Source organism: Hippocampus bargibanti, linkage group LG08 (genome assembly GCF_051943395.1).
Source record: "Hippocampus bargibanti isolate YZ-2025 linkage group LG08, ASM5194339v1, whole genome shotgun sequence".
NCBI lineage: Eukaryota > Metazoa > Chordata > Actinopteri > Syngnathiformes > Syngnathidae > Hippocampus > Hippocampus bargibanti.
Genome location: NC_142741.1, coordinates 23,755,952 through 23,778,674, shown reverse-complemented (window position 1 = coordinate 23,778,674; position 22,723 = coordinate 23,755,952). Strand labels below are relative to the sequence as shown.

At 41.4% G+C, this 22,723-nt stretch overlaps 2 protein-coding genes across 3 annotated transcripts; both read left to right on the top strand.

Annotated features, from left to right (window-relative positions):
• The first annotated feature begins 1,412 nt into the window (after positions 1-1,412).
• Positions 1,413-7,491, top strand: LOC148894869 (uncharacterized). The gene is made up of 8 exons (XM_089002777.1): positions 1,413-1,541; positions 2,779-2,924; positions 3,441-3,556; positions 4,018-4,145; positions 5,048-5,301; positions 5,431-5,519; positions 5,588-5,780; positions 6,960-7,491. The coding sequence occupies exons 1-8, from the start codon at positions 1,481-1,483 to the stop codon at positions 7,104-7,106; spliced, it is 1,134 nt and encodes a 377-aa protein (XP_088858903.1). The 5' UTR covers positions 1,413-1,480; the 3' UTR covers positions 7,107-7,491.
• Positions 7,492-9,451: 1,960 nt separating this feature from the next.
• gpr161b (G protein-coupled receptor 161b) lies at positions 9,452-22,669 on the top strand. 2 transcript variants are annotated; one of them, XM_089003190.1, is made up of 7 exons: positions 9,452-9,654; positions 12,016-12,379; positions 13,406-14,130; positions 16,846-16,953; positions 18,352-18,477; positions 19,511-19,629; positions 19,760-19,892. In XM_089003190.1, the coding sequence occupies exons 2-6, from the start codon at positions 12,033-12,035 to the stop codon at positions 19,600-19,602; spliced, it is 1,398 nt and encodes a 465-aa protein (XP_088859316.1). In that variant the 5' UTR covers positions 9,452-9,654; positions 12,016-12,032; the 3' UTR covers positions 19,603-19,629; positions 19,760-19,892. The 2 variants fall into 2 exon arrangements, with proteins under 2 accessions (XP_088859316.1, XP_088859315.1); XM_089003189.1 differs by lacking the exon at positions 19,511-19,629 and having other exon boundaries at positions 9,457-9,654; positions 19,760-22,669.
• The last annotated feature ends 54 nt before the right edge of the window (positions 22,670-22,723 follow it).

Genomic DNA, 22,723 nt, shown 5'->3' with positions numbered 1-22,723 from the left:
AATTAACGGTTAATGCAAATATTAGCTTGTAATATTTTAACCGAACACTAGGTATTAGCTAGCTAGCTAGCTATATATTAGCGAGCTAGCTTGCTTTCTATCTATTTGAGTTATTCTGGGTTGAGTAAACACTGTTCACCCACAGAAAAAAAAACTTACCCTGTGACTGTAAAGTCACCTTGAGAGTTTTGAAAGGCGCTTAGAAATGACACGTATTATTATTATTATTATTATTATTATTATTATTATTATTATTATTATTATTATCATCATCATCATCATCATCATCATCATCATCATCATCATCATCATCATCATCATCATCATTATTATTATTATTATTATTATTATAAAAGACAAGGAAAATAAAAGGTATGGTGTCAAATTGCTTCCAAATTGCTGCTGTGGACTGCAAATGTCCCCATTGTGGGACGAATAAAGGTTTTCTGATTCTGAAAATGAATGTATCATCAAAACACCGAACACAAAATGTCTCACGATTTTAACCATATGATAGAGGGGGGTGGATAAAGAGAGGTCTACTTTTTTTTTTCTTGAGCAACACTTCCACAAATGTTGCTCTTTTGTTGTTCGGTTCTGTTACTTTAGCTTGATTTAAGAAAGACGAGTGAAGCTTTCAAGCTGTAACTGTTTTGCGTCCAATCGGTGACACATCACAACACTGACAAACTTAACTTGAAATCACAAGCCCCCAAATACCACGAGTACAATGCCAAAACATGAATCGAAATAAGAATGAATAAAAACAATGATAAGGTTTATGGAACATAGTAGAGAAATGTACTTCGGCCCTCTGGCCCCTTTGTTTTAAATATTTACTCCCTCCCAGCGATGAAACGATCAATTTATGATGTCGATTATTATTATTATTATCACTGGAAATCTATAAGTATCAGTCAGCCCATACAGACATGATCCTTCTCTATTTTTCCTTTTAGATCAAATTTTCAACAACCTTCTGAAAGACAATATCGCGGCTTTGAAGCTGTCAAAACGATGGCACCAACATATGTATATGTGTATGTGTATTAGGTTTAATGGACATAAAGGTGCCCCTATTCATCGGGGCTCACTACAGCATAATTTTGCTTCTTGAATGCAAAAATGTCCATGAAATACAAATTATTGGATTGTTATCTCTATATAATTTTTGCGATTGTTATTTTCAGAGGTTGCGTAAGTATAGATGGCGAGCGTGTGCGTTGGTGACGATCATTGCAGGTTTTGACGTGAACTCGCACGTCTTTGCTTTGGTTTCTTTTTTTCCGCGTATCATCACATAACATGACAAATGTTAGAAGGTCCGAACAATTCTTACCCGCCCTCTGCGACGTTTATGCGGGAACGGGCGCGGGTGGGTATAAAACGCGCAGTTGAGACACAGTTTGGACCAGACACATCATCCTTAATCGTTGCTCGCCTTATTCTACTTTCAACCAGAGTTGAGTCAACCTTCAACATGAAGATGCCACTCATCGCGACGCTTATCCTCTCCGTGTGCATTTGGTGGACTTGTACAGGTGAGTAAAAATTCACTTTTGGCTTCAGGACGCTTTTCCACTAAATTCGTGTGAAGATGTGCTCGCTTTTTTCGGCGTTCAAATTTTATCGTCAAGGTTTCATCAGTAGCCTCGTGTGTTTTTGCACTCATTTTGGAAGCTTTTAAAAGTCATTCGCTTAAAAGCGACCTACGGCTGTGTGCTGGGTTGTGGTTTAATTTGCTGTCACTTTCACGAGGAACGTCCGATCTGGTCGCTATGGTAACATGAAGAGATGGGCGCAAAAAAAGTGGATTCAAAATCCGAATCACCACCGCCGCATATAATGCAGAATGGGCTTGATGGGAATGACTCTTCCCTTCCTTTTCTTGAAAGGCGCCGGCTCCCATTATTTCCCCTGGCAGGAGGGGCATTATCACGTTGCCAAAGAAAATTTCCACATAATTTGAAAAATCATTTTTCTCGCTCCAGTTTCATTTTCGCGGCCACGTATCACATGACCGAGAAGTCAGCCTTCACGCGCACCAAGGGTGATCTAGTGTGGACAGGTGTAAGAGAGAATCCTGTAATCTTTCAAAATAAAACACCTCTTAGCTTCCGAAATGAATAAAGCGGAGGTAATGGAATTTATTTCGTCTTTCTGGCACCCGCGGCCCGGGATTTGGTCACTCGTGGGTTATTTGCATACCCGTCAACGTTACATTTTCCCCGTATTTGATACGTTTTTTAGTATTTCAAATAATGTAACTTTTATAAGGGAAAAAAATCTTACAATGACCATTTAACTCAAATCCAGTTCGTCTCAACTGCTGGCAGCCAAGGACGCCGAATGCTGCTACTATTGTCGCGCCAAACCAGCAAAAGTAATCCTCAATTGTAGGTTGTTTTTTGAATCACTGCGTACGGTCGGATTGACAAAGGCATAATATGCGCATGTGCGGTAAACTAGTATCTGCATTTCGGCTTGTGTTTGCGTTTTTTTAATCATTTTAAATAATGTACGCCGTACTACAACTTTTATACGGGGAAAAAAATAAAACAAATTGTGAACCGATTTTACAAAGACCATTTTGGCTCAAATCCAGTTCGTCTCAACTGCTGGTAGCCAACGACAATGCTGCTACTATTTGCACGGCAAAAGAGCAAAAGTATATCCTCAATCGGATGTTTTTTTTTGACCGCTGGACTTTGAATTTTTCATGCACATGCAATGAAAGATGTCAGACGTGTTGGTGTGGTTCTTCACATGTTCTTCCAGCGCTGTCTGAGTGCCCACAAAACTGGATGCGCTTCAGGGAGCACTGTTACTACTTCCCCACGGAAAAACTGCCATGGCGGTTTGCTGAGTACGACTGTCTCTCCAGGGGAAGCCACCTGGCGAGCATTTGGGACAAAAATGAGCAGGTGACATTTCAAATTCTGTTTCTCTGGCTGTCTTTTTTTTCTCGCCCTCTATCAGAGAAAGTTGTTCGGACACTGAAGAAAGGCTCGAACACAGATAGGTTGTCTTTTAATACCGGCAGGGGACGCAACCATGCATGACTGACACCCGACCTGCAGCCCTCTACCCTCGCTATTTATTGAGAGTAAATGCAAATTTAAGTGATACATTAGTAACACACAGCCTTCTTGATTTGAATACCACGCCCCTGGACGTTCCAAGCATCGACGTCCATAAAACAATAGAACATAGACATTTTCAGTTCTCTCTCTCTAGCAGTTACTCTCGTTCTGTCTTGTTCTGTCTAGGTTCACATAGAAACGTTAAACACTTTTACAGAACAAGAACAAATAAATTATATTTTTGTTGTCATGGCAAGCAAAGTTACAATAGTTAGTTACAATAACTTCTATTCTGTCTGTTCTCTATCACTCTCCCCCACCCATGTCACAATCTCCCTCTCTGACTCTTTCTTGCAGTCTTGGGTGCTTTCACAAATACCTGCGATCAGTGCCTGGATAGGCCTGTATTTCAGTAGCTGGGAGCCGCGACAGTGGCTATGGACAGACCATACTATATACTGTGTGGACACATCGTAAGTACTCATTCCAATACTGCTGTTGTCACTTGAGATATTTGTGAATGACTTTGTGCAACAGCCATTTTGCAGGTTTTGGTCTTATGAGGTCTTATGTGGATTCGCCAACGATGGCTGACAAAGCCTCCATGTCAGCACTGTATAGAAACAGTGTGGCCAACTTGAGATCTTGCTACTTCGCTCCATCGACAGTGATTAGCTAAAAGGCTGTCAGGTGTTTTGTTTTGTGTTTTTTTTTTTAATCAGGGCGCCATATTGTTGCTTCGCTGGCTGTCACGGGGAAAGTAATTGCTTTTCTTTTTTGTGTGCTTTTTCTCTCCGAACTGCAAAAAAAAAAGGGCCCATGCGTAGGTTCTTCACCGATTAGCTTGTGCGTAAATGCAAAGACTGACCTGCTGCTGAGCTCTTATCCGCTCCAGCTCTTTGGAACATCTCTGTGAAACTTTTATCTGTTTCAGGCAGTGGATTTCTGGTGAACCAAAGGACCCTTTTCATTGGACTTGTGCTTCCCTCCTGTCCGAAGCAAAGGGCTGGAGCAATTTGGCTTGCAGAAATAGCCAGCACTATATCTGCAAGCGTCCCATAGGTAAGTCCGTTCTTCACAGTTTAGTTTAATCAACTCTTATTATTGATCATTTTATGTATTGTTTTATTTCTCGTTTGTTTATTGTTCTTTTAATTGTAAAGTGTCCTTGGGTGCTTTGAAAGGCGCTTGTAATTTAAATGTGTAATTATTATTATTATTATTGTTACTATTATTACATACATACATACATACATACATACATACATACATACATACATACATACATACATACATACATACATACATACATACATACATACATACATACATACCATTCATACATACATTCATACATATATCATACATACATACATTCATACAATACATACATACATTCATACAATACATTCATACCATACATTCATACAATACATACATACATACATACATTCATACAATACATTCATACATACATACATCCATACATACATACATTCATACATACATACCATTCATACCTTACATACATACATTCATACCTTACATACATACATTCATACATATATCATACATACATACATATATCATACCATACATACATATATCATACCATACATACATATATCATACCATACATACATACATTCATACCATACATACATACATACATTCATCATACATCATACAACATCATTCATCATCATACATCATACAACATCATTCATCATCATACATTCATCATGCATCATCATCATACATTCATCATGCATCATCATCATACATACAACATACATCACACATACAACATACGTCATACATACAACATACATTATTATTATTATTATTATTATTATTATTATTCCGGCTTGTGAGTGAGCCATTGAAAGTAATGGCACGAGCAAGACAGTCACCATTTGCATGTCGTCTAATGTGCTCTTTTCTCGCCGATTGTATCCCTGCAGATGAGACCCCTGTTCCTCCTCCTATTTGCAACTGTAACTGTCCTAATGTTACCTGTCCTCCGTTACCTGCTCCTACTTGTCCTCGTTGTCCTACCTGCCCAACTGTTCCCCCACCCACTGCCAACGCCTGTACATTGCCCGCCGCTCCGCCGACCAATTGGGAGACACCGATCTGCTCGAATGACCACAGTCAGTCTTCCTGTTCCCCGGATAACAGCTCCTGTTCGTGCCTGCTCAACATGTTTGCTAACCCGGTAAATCAGCTATCATCTGCTATGCATCTTCAGTTGACCACATTCAAGACATCTTGAAAAGTATTTGTCCACATCGTCCATGAAAAAAAACAGATGTTGTACTGTCCTTTTTCTCAAATGTGTGAACAGAAAGGCGCATTCAAAGGTGTGCTTGACTACGGCCTTAGCGTGAACCGCCGCATTGTCATCAGAGGACGAGCCAAACTGAAAGCACTCAGGTAACGGGCTGTTTCTCCGTCCCTTCAACAAAACCATGGCAACGCATTGACGCGCCTTTCTGCGGCAGACTCATCGTCAACTTGATGATGGACGAGAGCGACAATGGCGAGAGCGATGATGTGGCGACGGCGTTGCGCCTGGCGGTCGACTTTGAAAATAAAACTATCGTGCTCAATTCCAAATTGAACGACTCGTGGGGAGAAAAGCTGATGGCGGACTTTGCCGATCAGCGTCCCTTAGGACCCGGACTTGATTTCAAGGTATCGCCACATTCTGCCTCTTTCACCCAACATCAAATTTTGGGAGCGTTTTCCATATGAAGGCTTTTTTTGTGGCGAGTAAACTACCATCAAATCCAATGGTGATACCTTGGCTTACGAATTTAATTGGTTCCCAGACAGTGTAAGGTGAAAAGTGTGTATCCCAAAAAATAATTTCCCATAGGAAACCATTAAAACGGGAATAATGTGTTCCCAGGTCCCCATAAAATATAATTTTCTACTTTCTAATTTTCAACTAAATGCCTTAAAATGACACAAAATACACCTTATTTTATGTAGAATAAATGTGCTATGATATTATAATTAAAGAGAAACTGTACTGTAAAATAATGCCATTTTATTTACCTTTGTGATGGTCGTTGATGGCTTGATGGAATGCAGTGGCCGGTTTTTTCAGCAGTAAACACTTGATGAGGAACGCAGTCTTCTTTCTTTCTAATTTTATTACCTTGTTCCTCATCACTGTATATCGTACCATATTTGCAAAGAGTGAAATGGGCAAAAGTTGGATGTCTTGCCAGTTTTGAAAACTGCAGCTTTATGTTAAGTATTTTTAACTGTCCTCGGTTGCCTTAAAGCACAACCGACATCACTTTTTTTTGTTTCCTAACTGAGAGCAGAAAAACGTTTTATAGCATCTAAAATACCCAAAACACGCAGGCGTATATTTTTAGTCAAATGCAAAACACCAATAAAAATGACAAGTGTCAAATCTGCAAAAAATTGAGCTGCGAATTGGGAATTTTCAGAAAGTCCCGCCCCCAGTTCGTGACGTCACGCCAAGATGTCTTGCATTGCAGAAACAAGTACAGCAAAATACATTGACGTGATGGAAGGACTGCTACAATGTGTCCTTTTTTCGGTCAGGGGCGTTCCTTCAGTGACGTCACGTACGGACTCGTCACCAACTCAAAAACAAGACTTCCGGAATATTCAGCGCGTGTCTTAAAACGTAAAATATAGCTATATGTGGGGGAATCTTTGTAAAATGCGCTCAGTAGAAGTCATTTGAAGCCATTTTACAAATTATGGACACAACTTGTCCGGAGACGTCGGTTGTCCTTTAAGACTGACGGACGACCAATCTGGTTGCTCCTGTTCGAAACCGATTCCTGACTGAAGCGTGCTGTATTGACATTTTGTCTTGTTTCCGACCAGATTGTCATCTTGTGTGATGCTGACGGTTTCCGCCTGACCTTGAACGACATTCAGCAGCTGGATCACAAGTATCAAGTTGAAGACTTGGAAAGTATCAAGTGGCTGGATGTCTGGTACGTGCAGCTGAATAGCATCCAGCTGATGTGAAAGCTGGACAGCAAAAACGGAGTTCACAATCAGCTTTGTGTCCTACCTGATGTCCACTTCTTACCACGCCACCCTCTGTAGTTATATATTGATTAAGTTAGACATAGTGTGACTTGAAGTAGTATTAGAAATAATTAACAATGTCAAAATAAAAGCCTTGCTTTTTAGTTGTGTGTCGTTCCAATCGTTTTTTCCTGTGGCCGAGATTGTCAATACATGTCTTTGTAATGAGGCGTGTTTTGGCCATGAGGCACAAAATCCAAAAAGTACCCCAATATGTAACGTTCGGGGAATGTTTGATGTTTTTTTTTTGTCCTTTGCTGTGAACTGCAAATGTCCCCATTGTGGGACGATTAAAGGTTTTCTGATTCTGATTTCTGTTCTTACATTATGCGGTCGGCATGTTTAGCACGTGAATGCATTTTTTACAGTTTTTTTTTTCGCCAAATCCTTCAGCCTCTTTCATACGTGCATATAAACATGGGTGGAGCTCTGCTAACCAACGATGACCAGCCCACAACACAATTGTCAAATGTCCTGCCTTTTTTAAAACATGGATTCTGTATTGTTAGATCCCGCAACACTGCCACAAGTTAACCGATTCTTGAAATAACCCCAGAGTTGATTTGAATGAAACCCCACGAGACAATCTCTGAAATATTTGGAGCACAGGTGTCAAAGTCAAGGCCCGCGGGCCAAATCCGGCCCGCCACATTTTTTTTTCGGCCCGCGAATGCAAATCAAACTTGTTAAATTCCATGATGATTGCTAAAATTTGAGCCAAAATTTCATATTTTTGGATGTCAACCACAATAAAAGTCATTATTCTTGACTTCAGATTTGAAAACGAGTTATTCATTAATTTGCTGTGTGCTCTATATGTAATATTTGAAGGGATTTAAACATTCTAATGGGTTCCCCAAATTCATAACGGCCCTCGAAAGGAAACCATAATGTGGCCCGCGGCAAAAAATGACTGACACCCCTGATTTGGAGTATTATAGAAACTACCTGCGGTCATATATAACGTCTATGGCAAAGTAATATACAAAAACTCATAAAAAAAAAAACCAAATTGGTGAACACTGATACCTCAGTTTACGAACTAGATTGGTTTCCAGGAAGAGTGTGTAAAGCAAAAAGTTTGTCCGACAAACCATTAAAAATGATAATCTGTTCCAGGTCCCCATAAAACATAATTTTCTACTAAATAAGCCTTAAAACTACACAAAATATACCTTATTTTATGTATAATCAAGGTGCTATCGTATTGTAAATTAAAAAACTGTATAATAGAGTTGTTTTATTTACCTTTGTGATGGTCGTTGATGTAGTTGCTTCTTGATGATATCCGAGCGAAGTTGCTGTGCTTTCTCGAAAGCAGCCCTGCGAGCTGCTTTTCGTTAATCCAACAGTTTTTCAACCTCTTCTATTGCCTGAGACAGTTGCTTCGACAACACAGAAACACCCTTAGCCACACGTAGCAATGCTCGATTTAGCAGACTGGTACTGGGACGATAAGTCACACAATCGCGCACCACATTTGTGGTTTTCAATGATCTTCTGCTCGACCATAATTTTCATTTGTGTACTCCACTCGATAGCAAACCACATCTGCACTCAAAGGGGGGTGTGGAAAACTAGTCCGCCAGCCGCCAGCTTGTGTGGTTTGGTTCATTTGCCAGAAACTAGTTTGTATGCCAAGATTATATGCTCGCAAATTTAATGTTCATAAGGCGAAAAGTTCGTAATATAAAGTGTTCGTAAGCAGAGGTATCACTGTATATGGAAGATGAACTAATCAATGCAAATTATACACATGTGGAGGAAAAAATAACAGCCCTTGGGTCAGTTTGCAAAGGTCCAATGAATAATTGGAACGTTAGCATTAATATACAGGGTTCTGACCCAAAAGTAGTCCGTCACCCTACGGAACAACACGGAGAAGTGATTGGTTAAGAAAAATAACGTCACGTCCGCTTCCGTGGTTGGTCCAGATGTGTAACCGCAATTACGATAATCTGTGAAAACAACCACGTTTCATATGTGACAAAATTCGTCTACATCATGAAGGGCATTCTGCTGTTCACAAATTGCATGTATACTGCAGGTCAACGATGTGTTCACAAACGTCAAATCTTAAAATGGCGGAAGACTTTCAATAACAAAAAAACAACATAAGAATAGCCCCAGGGACGACATCGAAAATTTCAGAGGCAACAAACCACACGCTGTGTGCGCGCATGAAGGAAGACGTCTAATTTAATTTAATACAACTAAGAAAGACGTCTGACGGGGAAAGTGAGTCGGAGTGGAAGGGGGCCGCCGTTGCAGCGTCAACCGGTCGTGCGTTCATGTTTGGGGGGACGGGGGGAGGGGATTCGACGGCTCGAGACCCGGACTACTCCGGCTCATGGACTCATGTGTCGGCTACAGCATTCGCCTGGACCTTCGGCCTGCCGGAATGCGGCCCCGGACGTATGGGTAATGTCGTTCGCTTGAAGCGGAAGATAAAATGCGGACGCACGCATTCGAAAAAGAAAGTCAGGTAAATGCGGGGATGAAAAAGATGAGGAGGAAGACAAAATGGAAGAATGTTGCTCAACTTCGTTGGCTAAGTAACCGGCTAGCCAAGTTGCTAATGAACTTTTCGAACAAAGTGCTTCAAAAAATCACACTCGTAGCTAAAAGTATTCGAATTTAACTTCAATTCCAACAAAAACATTATTTCACGTCACACTTTCTCCTCAATGAACTGAATTCGCCGCTACTACAGATAATAGAGAAAGTAACGGAGCTTAAAACTACACAAAATATACCTTATTTTATTGTGCTATCGTATTGTAGACTCAATTCTGCTCTTTCAACATTTGCAGCGATTAACCCGTTCTTCTGAGAGAGATTTTAGTTTGTGAAACGTTTTTGATTTAAATTCCCCGGTCACATCCAATGTTAAGTCGAACTAACGATTTGGTCGGGAGACTCCCGATTTTGACCACAATGCTCACTTTATCAAGCAACTATGGACACAACACAAACAGTTCATTTGTAAGACGAAACAAAAGAAAATGTAAAAAAAACAACATACATTTTTATATTAACTGAATTGAATGTATGTATAAACAATGAAAGCGTTTGTGTTTTATTTACTTCTAATTTACATACATCTTCCAATTTATGATTTCTGAAACTTAACATGGATGCAGTTATTTGTCTCCTGACGTCACTAGTTGCAACCCGCATTCAGCGTTTGGAATGTTCCCATTCTTGAAATATTGTTTGAATGTTAACCCCAGCATATATATTTCAGTATTATTTTCTTAAACAGGCTTTAATCTCAATTGCAAATGCAAATAAGTCATGTATCAATCGTGAGAAATTTCTCAAGGAAATTGCAATAAAAAATGTATCCCAAACATTCAAGGAAATGTTTTAAAAGATGAGAAACCCACACTTACCCTTTCCGAACATGCTAATACAGTAAAGTCTCGTTATATCGATATCGGATATATCGATAGTCCCGGTTATATCGATGCTATTTCTATGCACGCACGGAGAAAATTACATGCAAACAGGGTCGGATATATCGATAGTCCCGGTTATATCGATATTTTTTCGGGCTCCCTTGAATATCGATATAACGAGACTTTACTGTATTTATATTTTATCATTTATATTTATGCATCCACTTTTTTGGTTCTACTTCTCCCTTTCATGATTTTTTTGCATCTCTAAATTGGGAATATACGTGTATATACGGTGTATTTAAACACAATCAACATTTTTAGTTAAAATAGCGAGAAATGGATTGACATTTGAGAAATGCTTGGTCATTTTACGTAAAGCTATTTTTGAGGGGGTGGGTGTAAAAAATGAGAACCCAAATGTCTGAAATTGTTCATTTCAACACATGATACAAAATCATTTTAAAAAGTAAGCTTTGTGATAAAAGAAAACCTAAAAATGTGATCAAAATGAAAAGAAAATTTGGTTTAAAAAAAACAAGAGCGAGCGTTGAACAATTTGACACGTGTTGATCAAAATGTGAATATTTCATGGCAGTGTGTGTTCCTTAAAGGACAACCGACATCACTTTTTTGTTTCCGAACTGACATCAGAAAAACGTTTTATAGCATCTAAAATATCCAAAACGCGCAGTCTGATATTTTTAGTCAAATGCAAAACACCAATTAAAATGACTTAAAGTGTCCAAAATCTGCAAAAAATTGAGCTGCGAATTGGGCATTTTCAGAAAGTCCCGCCCCCTTGTTCGTGATGTCACACCAGGACGTCGTGCCTTGCTCGAGAATCAAAACAATTGCTTCGGATTCGGAGAAGATGCTTTCTTGTTACATATCCAGTTATGAATATGATTCAAATAGTTCTGAAGAGGAAAGTATACATGTTTGCAATCGATTAGAAGAAGAAGGTCTTCAGGGTCATTTTGACGGATCAAGACTGATGTGTAGTATCACAGAAAATGCAGAAAATGGCGGCTCCGTTGGAAATAGGTTTATTATTCAGCTTGGAATTTTTGTTGTAACATACAACGATTCACCATTGCGTTATTTATGTTTTTTACTTCTAATTTCAACAACAATCAATCAACACGAAGTTTTCAGACCAAACAAAGTACCGCAAAATGCATTGAGGTGATGCAAGGTATGTCCTTTCTCAGTCAGGGGCGTTCCTTCAGTGACGTAGGGTGAGGACTCGTCACCAACTCAAAAACAAGACTTCCGGAATATCCTGCGCGAGTCTTAAAATGTAAAACATAGCTATATGCGGTGGAATCTTTGTCAAATATGCTCAGTAGAAGTCATTTGAAGCCATTTTACAAATTATGGAAACAACTTGTCCGAAGACGTCGGTTGTCCTTTAAAGTTGCTGTCTATATGCGTTCTTCCAGTGGGTCTTCCAATCAGCATGAACATCAGTCGAAACTGCACCCCCCGCGCTGGTGGCGGCGGCGGTCTGGCTGCGCTGGAGTCAGTTTCCATCGTAACCATCACCCTATTGGCCTGCCTGGGCAACCTTCTGATCGTCGCCACTCTCTACCGCCGCCCCTACCTACTGACGCCCAGCAACAAATTTGTCTTCAGCTTGACTCTGTCCAACCTGCTGCTGTCAGCCGTTGTCCTGCCCTTCGTGGCCGTCAGTTCAGCCAAGAGGGAGTGGGTGTTCGGCGTGGTGTGGTGTAACTTCACCGCCCTGCTCTACCTGCTCATCAGTTCGGCCAGCGTGCTCACATTAGCGGCCATCGCTATTGACAGGTTAGCACTAGATCGGGATCCATTCATGTTTTACCGTCTCTCCATATGCGATCAATTGGTTCCAGGCATGACTAATCAACTCACGCTTGCAGAAACTGACATACAAGGAGAGTTTTTTTGTCATTTTTACTCTTAACTCATTCACTGCCAGACGGACGTGCGCAAAAAAAGTCTGCTGCAGTGCCAGGGTTTTTGTCATTGTCACTTGAACTCCAGGACACACAGAATACCGAGTTTTAGGACGACAGTATATAAACATTCAATGCAGCGTAACAAACCTTAGACTCTTCTTTCATCAGAAAAAAGAAAGAGTTAATTCCAAAATTATTTCTGAAGAGGAAAGCATTCATGTTTGCAATCAATTAAAGAATTTATTCCGTGTCATTTTGAGGCATCTGGGGGGGAAATGTAGCACCCAAAAAAGGCAGAAGATGGCGACAAAGCTCCGTGGAAATGGGCTTATTTGTCTCCTGGGAAGTTTTCTCGACGAATATCAAATAGTTGCTCAGTGCAACACACAACGATTCAACATCGCGTTATTAATCTTTTCTTTCTAATTTCGCCATCAACACGAAGTTTTCAGACCAAACAAAGTACCGCAAAATTCTGAAAGCTCTGCATCCCATTGTGGTGAGACGGGCAGAGGGCACATAGAGGTGAAGGCAGGATGAGGATCTGAGGGACCGAGAGGGAACAGAACATTCCTAAATTTGTTGTTCGGGTTTTGTTTGTTTGTTTGTTTTTCTCGTGGGGGACGAAGGAGGGGGGTGTCGATAAAACGCCGGTCAGACCTCTGGCCATGTTTTCCCCCTCCCACGAGGGGGCTAGCGTTTGCCCCCATTTCAAGCTCAGATCAGCTCTATCGGCACCCAAGCATGAAAAAACAAAAGCCGAACAAATTGGTGAAAGGCGTTCGCTCGTTGGCTCGACGTCATCTTTTCGACTCCCGAATCAATTGGTGAATGGCAGTGAATGAGTTAAGAAGGGCCAGCACAAAATGGCACACGCTACTTTCCATCCCGACAGGTACTACGCGGTGCTCTACCCGATGATCTACCCCGTGAAGATCACAGGAAACCGGGCCGTGGTGGTCATGGCCTACGTGTGGTTGCACTCCCTGGTGGGCTGCCTGCCCCCTCTCTTCGGTTGGTCCTCCTTCGAGTTTGACTGCTTCAAGTGGACCTGCGTGGCGTCGTGGCATCGCGAGCCGGCCTACACGGCCTTCTGGGTCACCTGGTGCATCCTGCCGCCCTTCCTGGTCATGCTGGCGTGCTACGGCGTTATCTTCCGCGTGGCCCGCGTCAAAGCCCGCAAGGTCCACTGCGGTACGGTGGTCGTGTCCCAAGAGGAGGGCAGCGGTGGCTCGCAGAGGAACGGACGCAAGAACTCGAGCACGTCCACGTCGTCCAGCGGGAGTCGGCGGAGCTTGGTGTACTCGGGGAGCCAATGCAAGGCCTTCGTCACCATCCTGGTGGTGATGGGGACTTTCCTCATGACCTGGGGGCCCTATGTGGGTGTGATTTGTACAGAGGCCCTGTTCGGGCAGGGGAGCGTCTCGCACGGGCTGGAGACTCTGGTGGCGTGGCTGTCCTTCTGCAGCGCCGTGTGCCACCCGCTCATATACGGCCTGTGGAATAAGACTGTGAGGAAGGAGCTTCTGGGCATGTGCTTCGGTGATCGCTACTCCAGAGAGTCCTTCGCCACGCGGCACAGGACCTCGCGCCTTTTCAGCATCTCCAACAGGATCACGGGTTTGTATTCAATTTGCTTTGACCAGTCATTTTAGTGGGAAATTTTGGCTCCGTGCGCATGTCAAAATGGATTGAAAATATACAGTGAGACCTCAACTCACGAACGTAATTGGTTCCCAGACAGAGTGTGTAAGGCGAAAAGTGTGTATCTCAAAAAAGATTTTGCCATAGGAAACCATTAAAATGGGAATAATCCGTTCCCGGGTTTCCATAAAATATACTTTTCAACTAAATAAGCCTTAAAACTACACACAACATACCTTATTCTATGTATAATAAATGTGCTATTGTATTGTAATGAAAGGAATACACTGCATTGTATCATAAAGACACTTTATTTACATTTGTGGTGGTCATTTATGGCTTGTTGGAATGGCGTTGGAGGTCGAAGGTCAAAGGGAATTGCTGTTTGAAAAGAGAGGCGCATTACATGAGGACTGTCATTAAAGAAATAAACTGTGCTGTAAAATAAAGTTTTATTTACCTTTTTGATGGTCATTAATGGCTTATGGAAGGAGAGTCACCTTCCATAAGGACTGTTGGTAACTTCACCTCCGGTGCTGTTCGGTCGTCTGCTTCCGCCAAAGATCACTCCGCCAGCCGTGGTGGGTGTGTATTATGAAAATAGTACTTATTATAAGGTGTAATTTTCCTAAATTTGACGTTTGTAAGACAAAAAGTTTGTAAGTTGAGGTGTTTGTAAGTTGAGGTCTCACTGTATTCCCGTTTTGTTTTTGTCGAGAATGTCAATTTTTTTGGGGAACGATGCAGGTTACGAAACTACAGTCATCTTGCGTCTGTATAAGCTCTCAGTCGTACAGGAGTGGTCCATCGATGAAAAGGTTTCTTCAGCCGTCATCTGGACTTCTTTGAAGGTGTCGGACGTTTCGCTTCTTATCCAAGAAACTTCGTCAGCGAACTAAAGTCTTACTGGTAGTTTCGACCCTATATATATCCCTACTGTCTAGACGTGACGGTACCGGACTCTGCTATGACAGATCCCTGCTCTCAGGTTGGGGGGAGCAGAGGACGACTCCCTGCGGCTCCACTGATTGCTTCTATTGTCCTGACTGACGACTGGCCTGATTGCCCTATTTGCTCTGGTATCACAATATCATCAGCATAACTAATCCTATTTTGTCTAAGCAGTCTGTTGTACGAACGATCCAAATTGAAGGTTTCTTCAACCGTCATCTGTACTTCTTTGAAGGTGTCGGACGTTTCGCTCCTCATCCGAAAAGCTTCGTCAGCAAACTACAATTTTGCTGGTAGAAAACCACCGTATTGCTGACCAAGCTTTTCAGATGAGGAGCAAAACGTCCGACACCTTCAAAGAAGTACAGGCGACGGCTGAAGAAACCTTTTCATCGATGAACCACCCCTGGACGACTGAGAGTTTACACAGACGCATGGCAGAGAATGTCAATTGTGTTTAACTCATTCACTGCCATTCACCGATTTATCCGGGAATTGAAAATATGACAAAGAGCGCCATTCGCCAATTTGTTCGAGTTTTTATTTTTTCATGCTTGGGTGCCGATAAAGCGCTGGCCATGGCCTCTGGCAATGTTTTTTTTCTTTTCCATAGGGGGGCAGCATTTCTCTAGTTTTCCATGTTAGCTCTTTGTTCCAGCTTCAGCTGTTGTTAGAGCGCTCGATAAGCCAATGTGTATAGGTTGCATTGTCTTTTAGACAGACGCCCTCATTTCAAGCTCATATAACTCCAGACCCAGATAATTTAGCAATTAACTATTTTTTCTGATGGGAAAAAAGAGAGTCTAAGATTTCTTACGCCGCATTGTATGTTTATGTAGTCCAAAAACTCAATAATAATAATGATAATAATAATAATAATTTCATAAACGGCTTTCAAAAATCTCAAGGACACTTTATAGTCACAGGATATTTTTTCTGCGGGTGTGCAGCGGCTGCCACACACGCCAGCGTTCACTCAACCTATTCTGTGGGTCCCGGAATTCAAGTGACAATGACAAAAACCCTGGCACTGTAATTGACACATTTTTGCACATGTCTGGCAGTGAATGAGTTCAAATTAAAATGAGCCAACTCATACAAATATTGTCAACTTTCTGTTGCATCCATGAAAGCAGACCCATTATTTTTGCATCGAGATCATATAAGACAATTGGAAACATCTTGTACAGTGAGACCTCAACTTACAAACAGCTTATCTTACAAACTTTTCGTCTTAAGAACCTCTAATTTATGAAAATTAAACCTTATAATAAGCACTATTTTCATAATACACACCCACTACGGCTGGCGGAGTGATCTTCGGCGGAAGCACACGACCTAACAGGGCTCCAGCCGGCGCTACTTTGCACACCGTCTCTCATTGAATTCACACGTCGATCGCCTACTTGGAGATTTTTGCTGATAATTTTACTATGATGGGACCGAAAAAAAACCCACCACAGGCTCGTGTCAGTGTAATTCCTTCATTACAATACAAGAGCACATTTATTATACATAGAATAAGGTATGTTGTGTGTAGTTTTAAGGCTTATTTGGTTAAAAACTATATTTTATGGAAACCCGGAAACGGATTATTCCAATTTTAATGGTTTCCTATGGGAATTTGTTTTTTGAGATACACACTTTTCGCCTTACACACTCTGTCTGGGAACCAATTAAGTTCGTAAGTTGAGGTCTCACTGTATTTTGAAAAAAACAATCATGTTGTGTTTTCGCCAGACTTGGGCCTGTCGCCCCACCTGACGGCCATGTTGGCAGGAGGAGGCCACCTTCTGACCCTGGGGGGTAGCACTGGAGACACTGGCTTCAGTTTTACTCAGGACTCGTGTAAGTGTCGCTCGCACACACCACAGAGTGCAAATACTTTTTCAGTGGAATCTTCCCATCACTACTTTTCTGCACCACGTAGAAGAAAATAGTCCAAAGTATGGCATTCACATATCCTTTCAACAATGTTGCTTCTTAGACTTAAAGGACAACCGACGTCCCCGGACAAGTTGTGTCCATAATTTGTCAAATGGCTTCAAATGACTTCTACTGAGCGTATTTGACAAAGATTCCACCGTATTTTACGTTTTAAGACTCGCGCTGAATATTCCGGAAGTCTTGTTTTTGAGTTAGTGACGTTACGTCACTGAAGGAACGCCCCTGACCGAAAAAAGGACACATTGTAGCAGTCCTTCCTTCACGTCAATGTATTTTGCTGTACTTGTTTGGTCTGAAAAGTTCGGGTAGCACCAAAAAGAGGCAGAAGAGGGCGACAAAGCTCCGTGTAAGGAATTAATCAGCCTGTGTAAATGGGCTCATTCATTCCTTACACTGAGCTCTGTCGCCATTTTCTGCCTCTTTTTTGGTACTACATTTCCACCCCATATTGCCTCAAAATGGCACGGAATAAATTCTTTAATCAATTGCAAACATTTATGCTTTCCTCGTCAGAACTATTTGAATCATATTCATAACTGGATGAGTAACAAGAAAGCATCTTCTCCGAATCTGAACTCTCTGAAGACATTGATTGTTTTGATTCTGGAGCAAGGCAGTTTGTGAAGGAGTCTCCTGACGTGACATCACAAACAAGGGGGCGGGACCTTCTGAAACTCGCCATCTCCGAGGTCATTTTGAAGTAGTTTTGGGACACTTTAACTCATTTTTATTTTTGCATTTGACTAAAAATATCAGCCTGCGTGTTTTGTGTATTTTAGATGCTCTAAAATGTTTTTTCTGATGTCAGTTAGGAAACAAAAAAAATGGTGTCGGTTGTCCTTTAAGACCCAAGGATATATGTCATTGTACTACAGCAGATGTGAATTTATTTGACGAATGTTAGCGAGTCTGCGCACCTTTTTCCGGATGGCCTCACTTGCTGCGTGCTGTGAGAATCCAAACATGGACGCTGAAAATCCTACTGGACCCTCCGCACCCTGCCCACTACCTCTCCCAGCTGCTCCCCTCAGGCAGGCGCTACCGATCCATGCGCACCAAATCCAGCAGACATTTAAACAGCTTCTTCCCCTAAGCTATTAACTCTCTAAACAGTAACCCAAATAGAACTGGATAGTGCGTCCATTTTTCGATGATACTAGTGCAGCACAGGGGAGTGTCTACACCATGTGAGTTAAAACATTGATGGTGGACAGTTTGATCATGGAACTGTTTTGTTTCCTTTGTTCCTATTTTTGATATTTGACCCTCCAAATCCCGCCTCCTCTGTCATCCCCACAGGTACAGATGTGATGATGCTCGACAACTTTTCCACTGACGGCTCCTGCCATCCACATGATTCCTGGAATCCATCCTGCAAGAGGAGGACATCTGTCACGTTTGAAGACCAGCTGGAACATGACAAAGGTATTCGACAGCCCGCGAAAAACAAATCCTCCTTTTGTAAAAGGGCCAAAAAGTAAGTACAGTGATACCTTGGCTTGCAAACTTAATTGGTGTGTAAGGCGAAAAGTGTGGATCCCAAAAATTAATTTCCCATAGGAAACCATTGAAATGAGAATAATCCGTTCCGAAGTCCCCATAAAACATAATTTTGTAATTTTGTAAGCATTAAAACTACACAAAATATACCTTATTTTGTGTATAATAAATATGCTATGATATTATAATTAAAGAAATACTGTAGTGTATAATAAAGTCGTTTTATTTACCTTTGTGATGGTCGTTGATGGCTTGATGGAATGGAGTGGCTGCTTTCATCAACATTAAACACTTAATGAAGAACGTAGTAGCCTTCTTATTTCGGCGCTTTCTCTGTGATAATCTTATCTAGTTCCTCATCAATTGTGTTCTGTTTAGCTGGGTTGAGAGCTTTTTGCATCAAGTGTACAGGTGGCTTGTGCGGGTTAATTGTGGAGCCTGATTGATGGGATATTTAACCTTGCAGTCTACACTCTGCTTTTGAACGATCAAAATTGAAATGGCTCCAAATTTCACTGTTTTCTATAAATTTTCTAACCATTTTGTTTTTTTCCCCTTTTGTATTTTTTTGGTTTCAAGCTCTGTCCTCTCCCTTTCGTGTGTGTGTGTGTTTTCTCTCTCTCTGTCTGCCTGTCTCTTTAGTGTTTAACCCCGCCCCCCACACTGCTGGGTTCTTGACCAATCCCGTGGCTTTAACCAAAGACGGCATTTTGTTTTAGTTCCTCATCAATTGCGTTCTGTTTAGCTGGGTTGAGAGCTTTTTGCATCAAGTGTACAGATGTCTTGTGCGGGTTATTTGTGGAGCCTGATTGATGGGAATTTTAACCTTGCAGTCTACACTCTGCCTTTGAACTATCAAAGTTGAAACTCTCTCACTGTCATCTGCCTGTCTCTTTAATGTTTAAACCACCTCCCCTCACTGCTGCATTCTTGATCAATCACGCGGCTTTAACCGAAGACTGGGGGTGGGGAATAGAGGACAAAAACAGTCGGCTGCCATTTTGTTGTGAGGAGAACGGGCTCGTTCGCAAACGGCACATCATTCATTGAGGCAGCTCCGTGTGTATACCGAAAAAGGTTCGTATGCCGAGGTAAAATTTACATCAATTTAATGTTCGGAAACCCAAAAGTTCGTAAGTCAAGGGGTTCGTAAACCGAGGTGTCACTGTACCCTTGTGCTCACCCACCTGATACTTTCTCTACACAGCGGAGAATGCAGCGTCAGTGCAGGTCCACGCCGAGGTCCACGAGTCCCTGGACACCTTCGCCTCCTGCCTGGCCAAAGCCATCGAGAGTGACGCCAAGTGCGCTCTCTTCGGGGACATTTTGGCTGTTCCGGCGAGTCTTTTTACAGCCCGGGTCGCACCCAGGCTCAAAAACCTGGACGGTCAGAGACTGAGGCTGGAAAGTATCGACGAAGGCATCGTCAAAGACGACAATGACGAGCGAGACCAAAGCATCAACTTGTAGCAAGCACTAAGTCGGTAGGTACTGTGCAACCAAGAAAAAGAGGTGCCCTTTTACTTTATACAGTCTGTTAATTCATTCACTGCCAGCCGGACATTTGCAAAAATGTGTCCACTCCAGTGCCAGGGTTTTTGTCATTATCACTCGAATTCCAGGACACACAGAATATTGACTGTTAGGACTACATCAACATTCAATGCAGTGTAAGAAACCTTAGACTCTCTTCTTTCATCAGAAAAAAAAGTTATTTCCTAAATTATATGGGTCTGAGGTTATATGAGCTTGAAATGAGGATGGCTGTCCAAAATACAATGAAATACATATATATTATAAATAAAAATAATGATAATACATTACATTTTAAAGCCTTTTCAAGCTCTTAAGGACACTTTACAGTCACAGACAAGCATAGGTACTATAAGAAATAAAATACAATCACAAATAGAATACAGTGATACCTTGGCTTACGACCTCAATTGTTTCTAAGACAGAGCGTGTAAGGCGAAAAGTGTGTATCCCAAAAAATAATTTCCCATAGGAAACCATTAAGATGAGAATAATCCGTTCCCAGGTCCCCATAAACATGGGGAAAAAAGGGAAATTCTGCCTCCTTGTGGAAAACAAAAATCATTGCCTGAGGTCTGACCAGCGCTTTATCGGCATCCAAGCTTGAAAAACCAGAACCAATTGGGGAATGACGCTCGACGTCATATTTTCAATTTCTGAATACATTGGTGCCCAATCTGTACCCCACAATGGCAGAACTGGAAGCGGGTCCAATATTTATCTTCCAAATACAGTGAGACCTCAATTTACGAACTTAATTGGTTCCCAGACAGAGTGTGTAAGGCGAAAAGTGTGTATATCAAAAAATAATTTCCCATAGGAAACCATTAAAATGTGAATAATCAGTTCCCGGGTTTCCATAAAGTATACTTTTCAACTAAATAAGCCTTAAAACTACACACAACATACCTTATTCTATGTATAATAAATGTGCTAGTGTATTGTAATGAAAGAAATACACTGCATTGTATCATAAAGTCACTTTATTTACATTTGTGATGGTCATTGATGGAATGGCGTTGGAGGTCGAAGGTCAAACGGAATTGCTGTTTGGAAAGAGAGGCACATTACATGAGGACTGTAATTAAAGAAATAAACTGTGCTGTAATATAAAGTTTTATTGACCTTTTTGATGGTCGTTGATGGCTTATGGAAGGAGAGTCACCTTCCATAAGGACTTTTGGTAACTCAACCTCTGGTGCCGAGTGAATTACAGGCTCAACACATCAGCACAAGTGTAAAAATAAAATAAATAAATGGGACTGACAAACTGTAAAAAAAATATATATAACTTGTACAGACACATGAGGGACACCTGAACAAGAATCAGGAAAATGTTTCTGACTACTTACATGCGGTGGCAAGAAAAAGAAACAAAAAAGCCAGAACATACTTTATATTTTATGGAGTTTATACTTGAGATGCAAACTGATTCAAAGGCTTTTGATTTTTGGGATACAGTCTTGCAAAATGTACTGTATGTTTTAGAATATTGTACATAAGCCCTGTGTGTGTGTGTGTGTGTGTGTGTGTGTGTGTGTGTGTGTGTGTGTGTGTGTGTGTGTGTGTGTGTGTGTGTGTGTGTGTGTGTGTGTGTGTGTGTGTGTGTGTGTGTGTGTGTGTTAAAGGACAACCAACGCCTCCCGACAAGTTTTGGGTATTTTAGATGCTATAGAACGTTTTTCTGATGTTAGTTAGGAAAACAAAACACAATGGGCTCGGTTGTCCTTTAAAGGACAACCGACGTCTCCGGACAAATTGTGTCCATAATTTGTAAAATCACTTCAAATGACTTCGACTGAGCGTATTTTACAAAGATTCCACCGCATATAGCTATATTTTACGTTTTAAGACTCCCGCTGAATATTCAGGAAGTCTTGTTTTCGAGTTGGTGTCGCGTACGTACGTGACGTCACTGAAGGAACGCCCCTAACCGAGAAAGCGACACACAATGCATTATGGGTACTTTGTTTGGTCTGAAAACTTCGTGTTGATCCGTATTGATGGTGAAATTAGAAGGAAAACACATAACGCGATGGTGAATCGTTGTGTGTTGCACCGAGACTACTGGTTGAAAACAAATTCCCAGCAGACAAATCAGCCCATTTCCAACAGAGCTTGGACGCCATCTTGTGCATTTTCTGGGCGCTACGTTGGACTCCAGACGCCTCAAAATGAAGGACTTCTTTAATCGATTGCAAACATTTATGCTTTCCTCTTCAGAACTATTTGAATCATATTCATAACTGGATGAGTAACAAGAAAGCATCTTCTCCGAATCTGATGCCATTGTTTTTATTCTAGAGTAAGGCGAGACGTCCTGGTGTGACATCACAAACAAGGGGGCGGGACCTTGTGAAACTCACCATTTCCGGGGTCATTTTGAAGTAGTTTTGGGACATTTTATCTCATTTTTATTGGTGTTTTGCATTTGACAAAAAATATCAGTTTTGGGGTGCTATAAAACGTTTTTCTGATGTCAGTTAGGAAACAAAAAATGGTGGTGTCGGTTGTCCTTTAAATCATTGAAAAGGTTTCGTCAGCCGTCATCTGTACCTCTTTGAAGGTGTCGGACAAAACATTTTCACTTCTTATCCAAGAAGCTTCGTCAGCAAACTAAAGTTTTACTGGTAGTTTC

Coding starts and splice junctions, on each gene's coding strand:
- LOC148894869 (XM_089002777.1), top strand. CDS start 1,481: ATGAAGATGCCACTCATCGCGACGCTTATCCTCTCCGTGTGCATTTGG. Junction 1,542..2,778: donor CATTTGGTGGACTTGTACAG/GTGAGTAAAAAT, acceptor ATGTTCTTCCAG/CGCTGTCTGAGTGCCCACAA. Junction 5,520..5,587: donor GCCAAACTGAAAGCACTCAG/GTAACGGGCTGT, acceptor TTTCTGCGGCAG/ACTCATCGTCAACTTGATGA.
- gpr161b (XM_089003189.1), top strand. CDS start 12,033: ATGAACATCAGTCGAAACTGCACCCCCCGCGCTGGTGGCGGCGGCGGT. Junction 12,380..13,405: donor GCGGCCATCGCTATTGACAG/GTTAGCACTAGA, acceptor CCATCCCGACAG/GTACTACGCGGTGCTCTACC. Junction 16,954..18,351: donor CAGTTTTACTCAGGACTCGT/GTAAGTGTCGCT, acceptor TCATCCCCACAG/GTACAGATGTGATGATGCTC.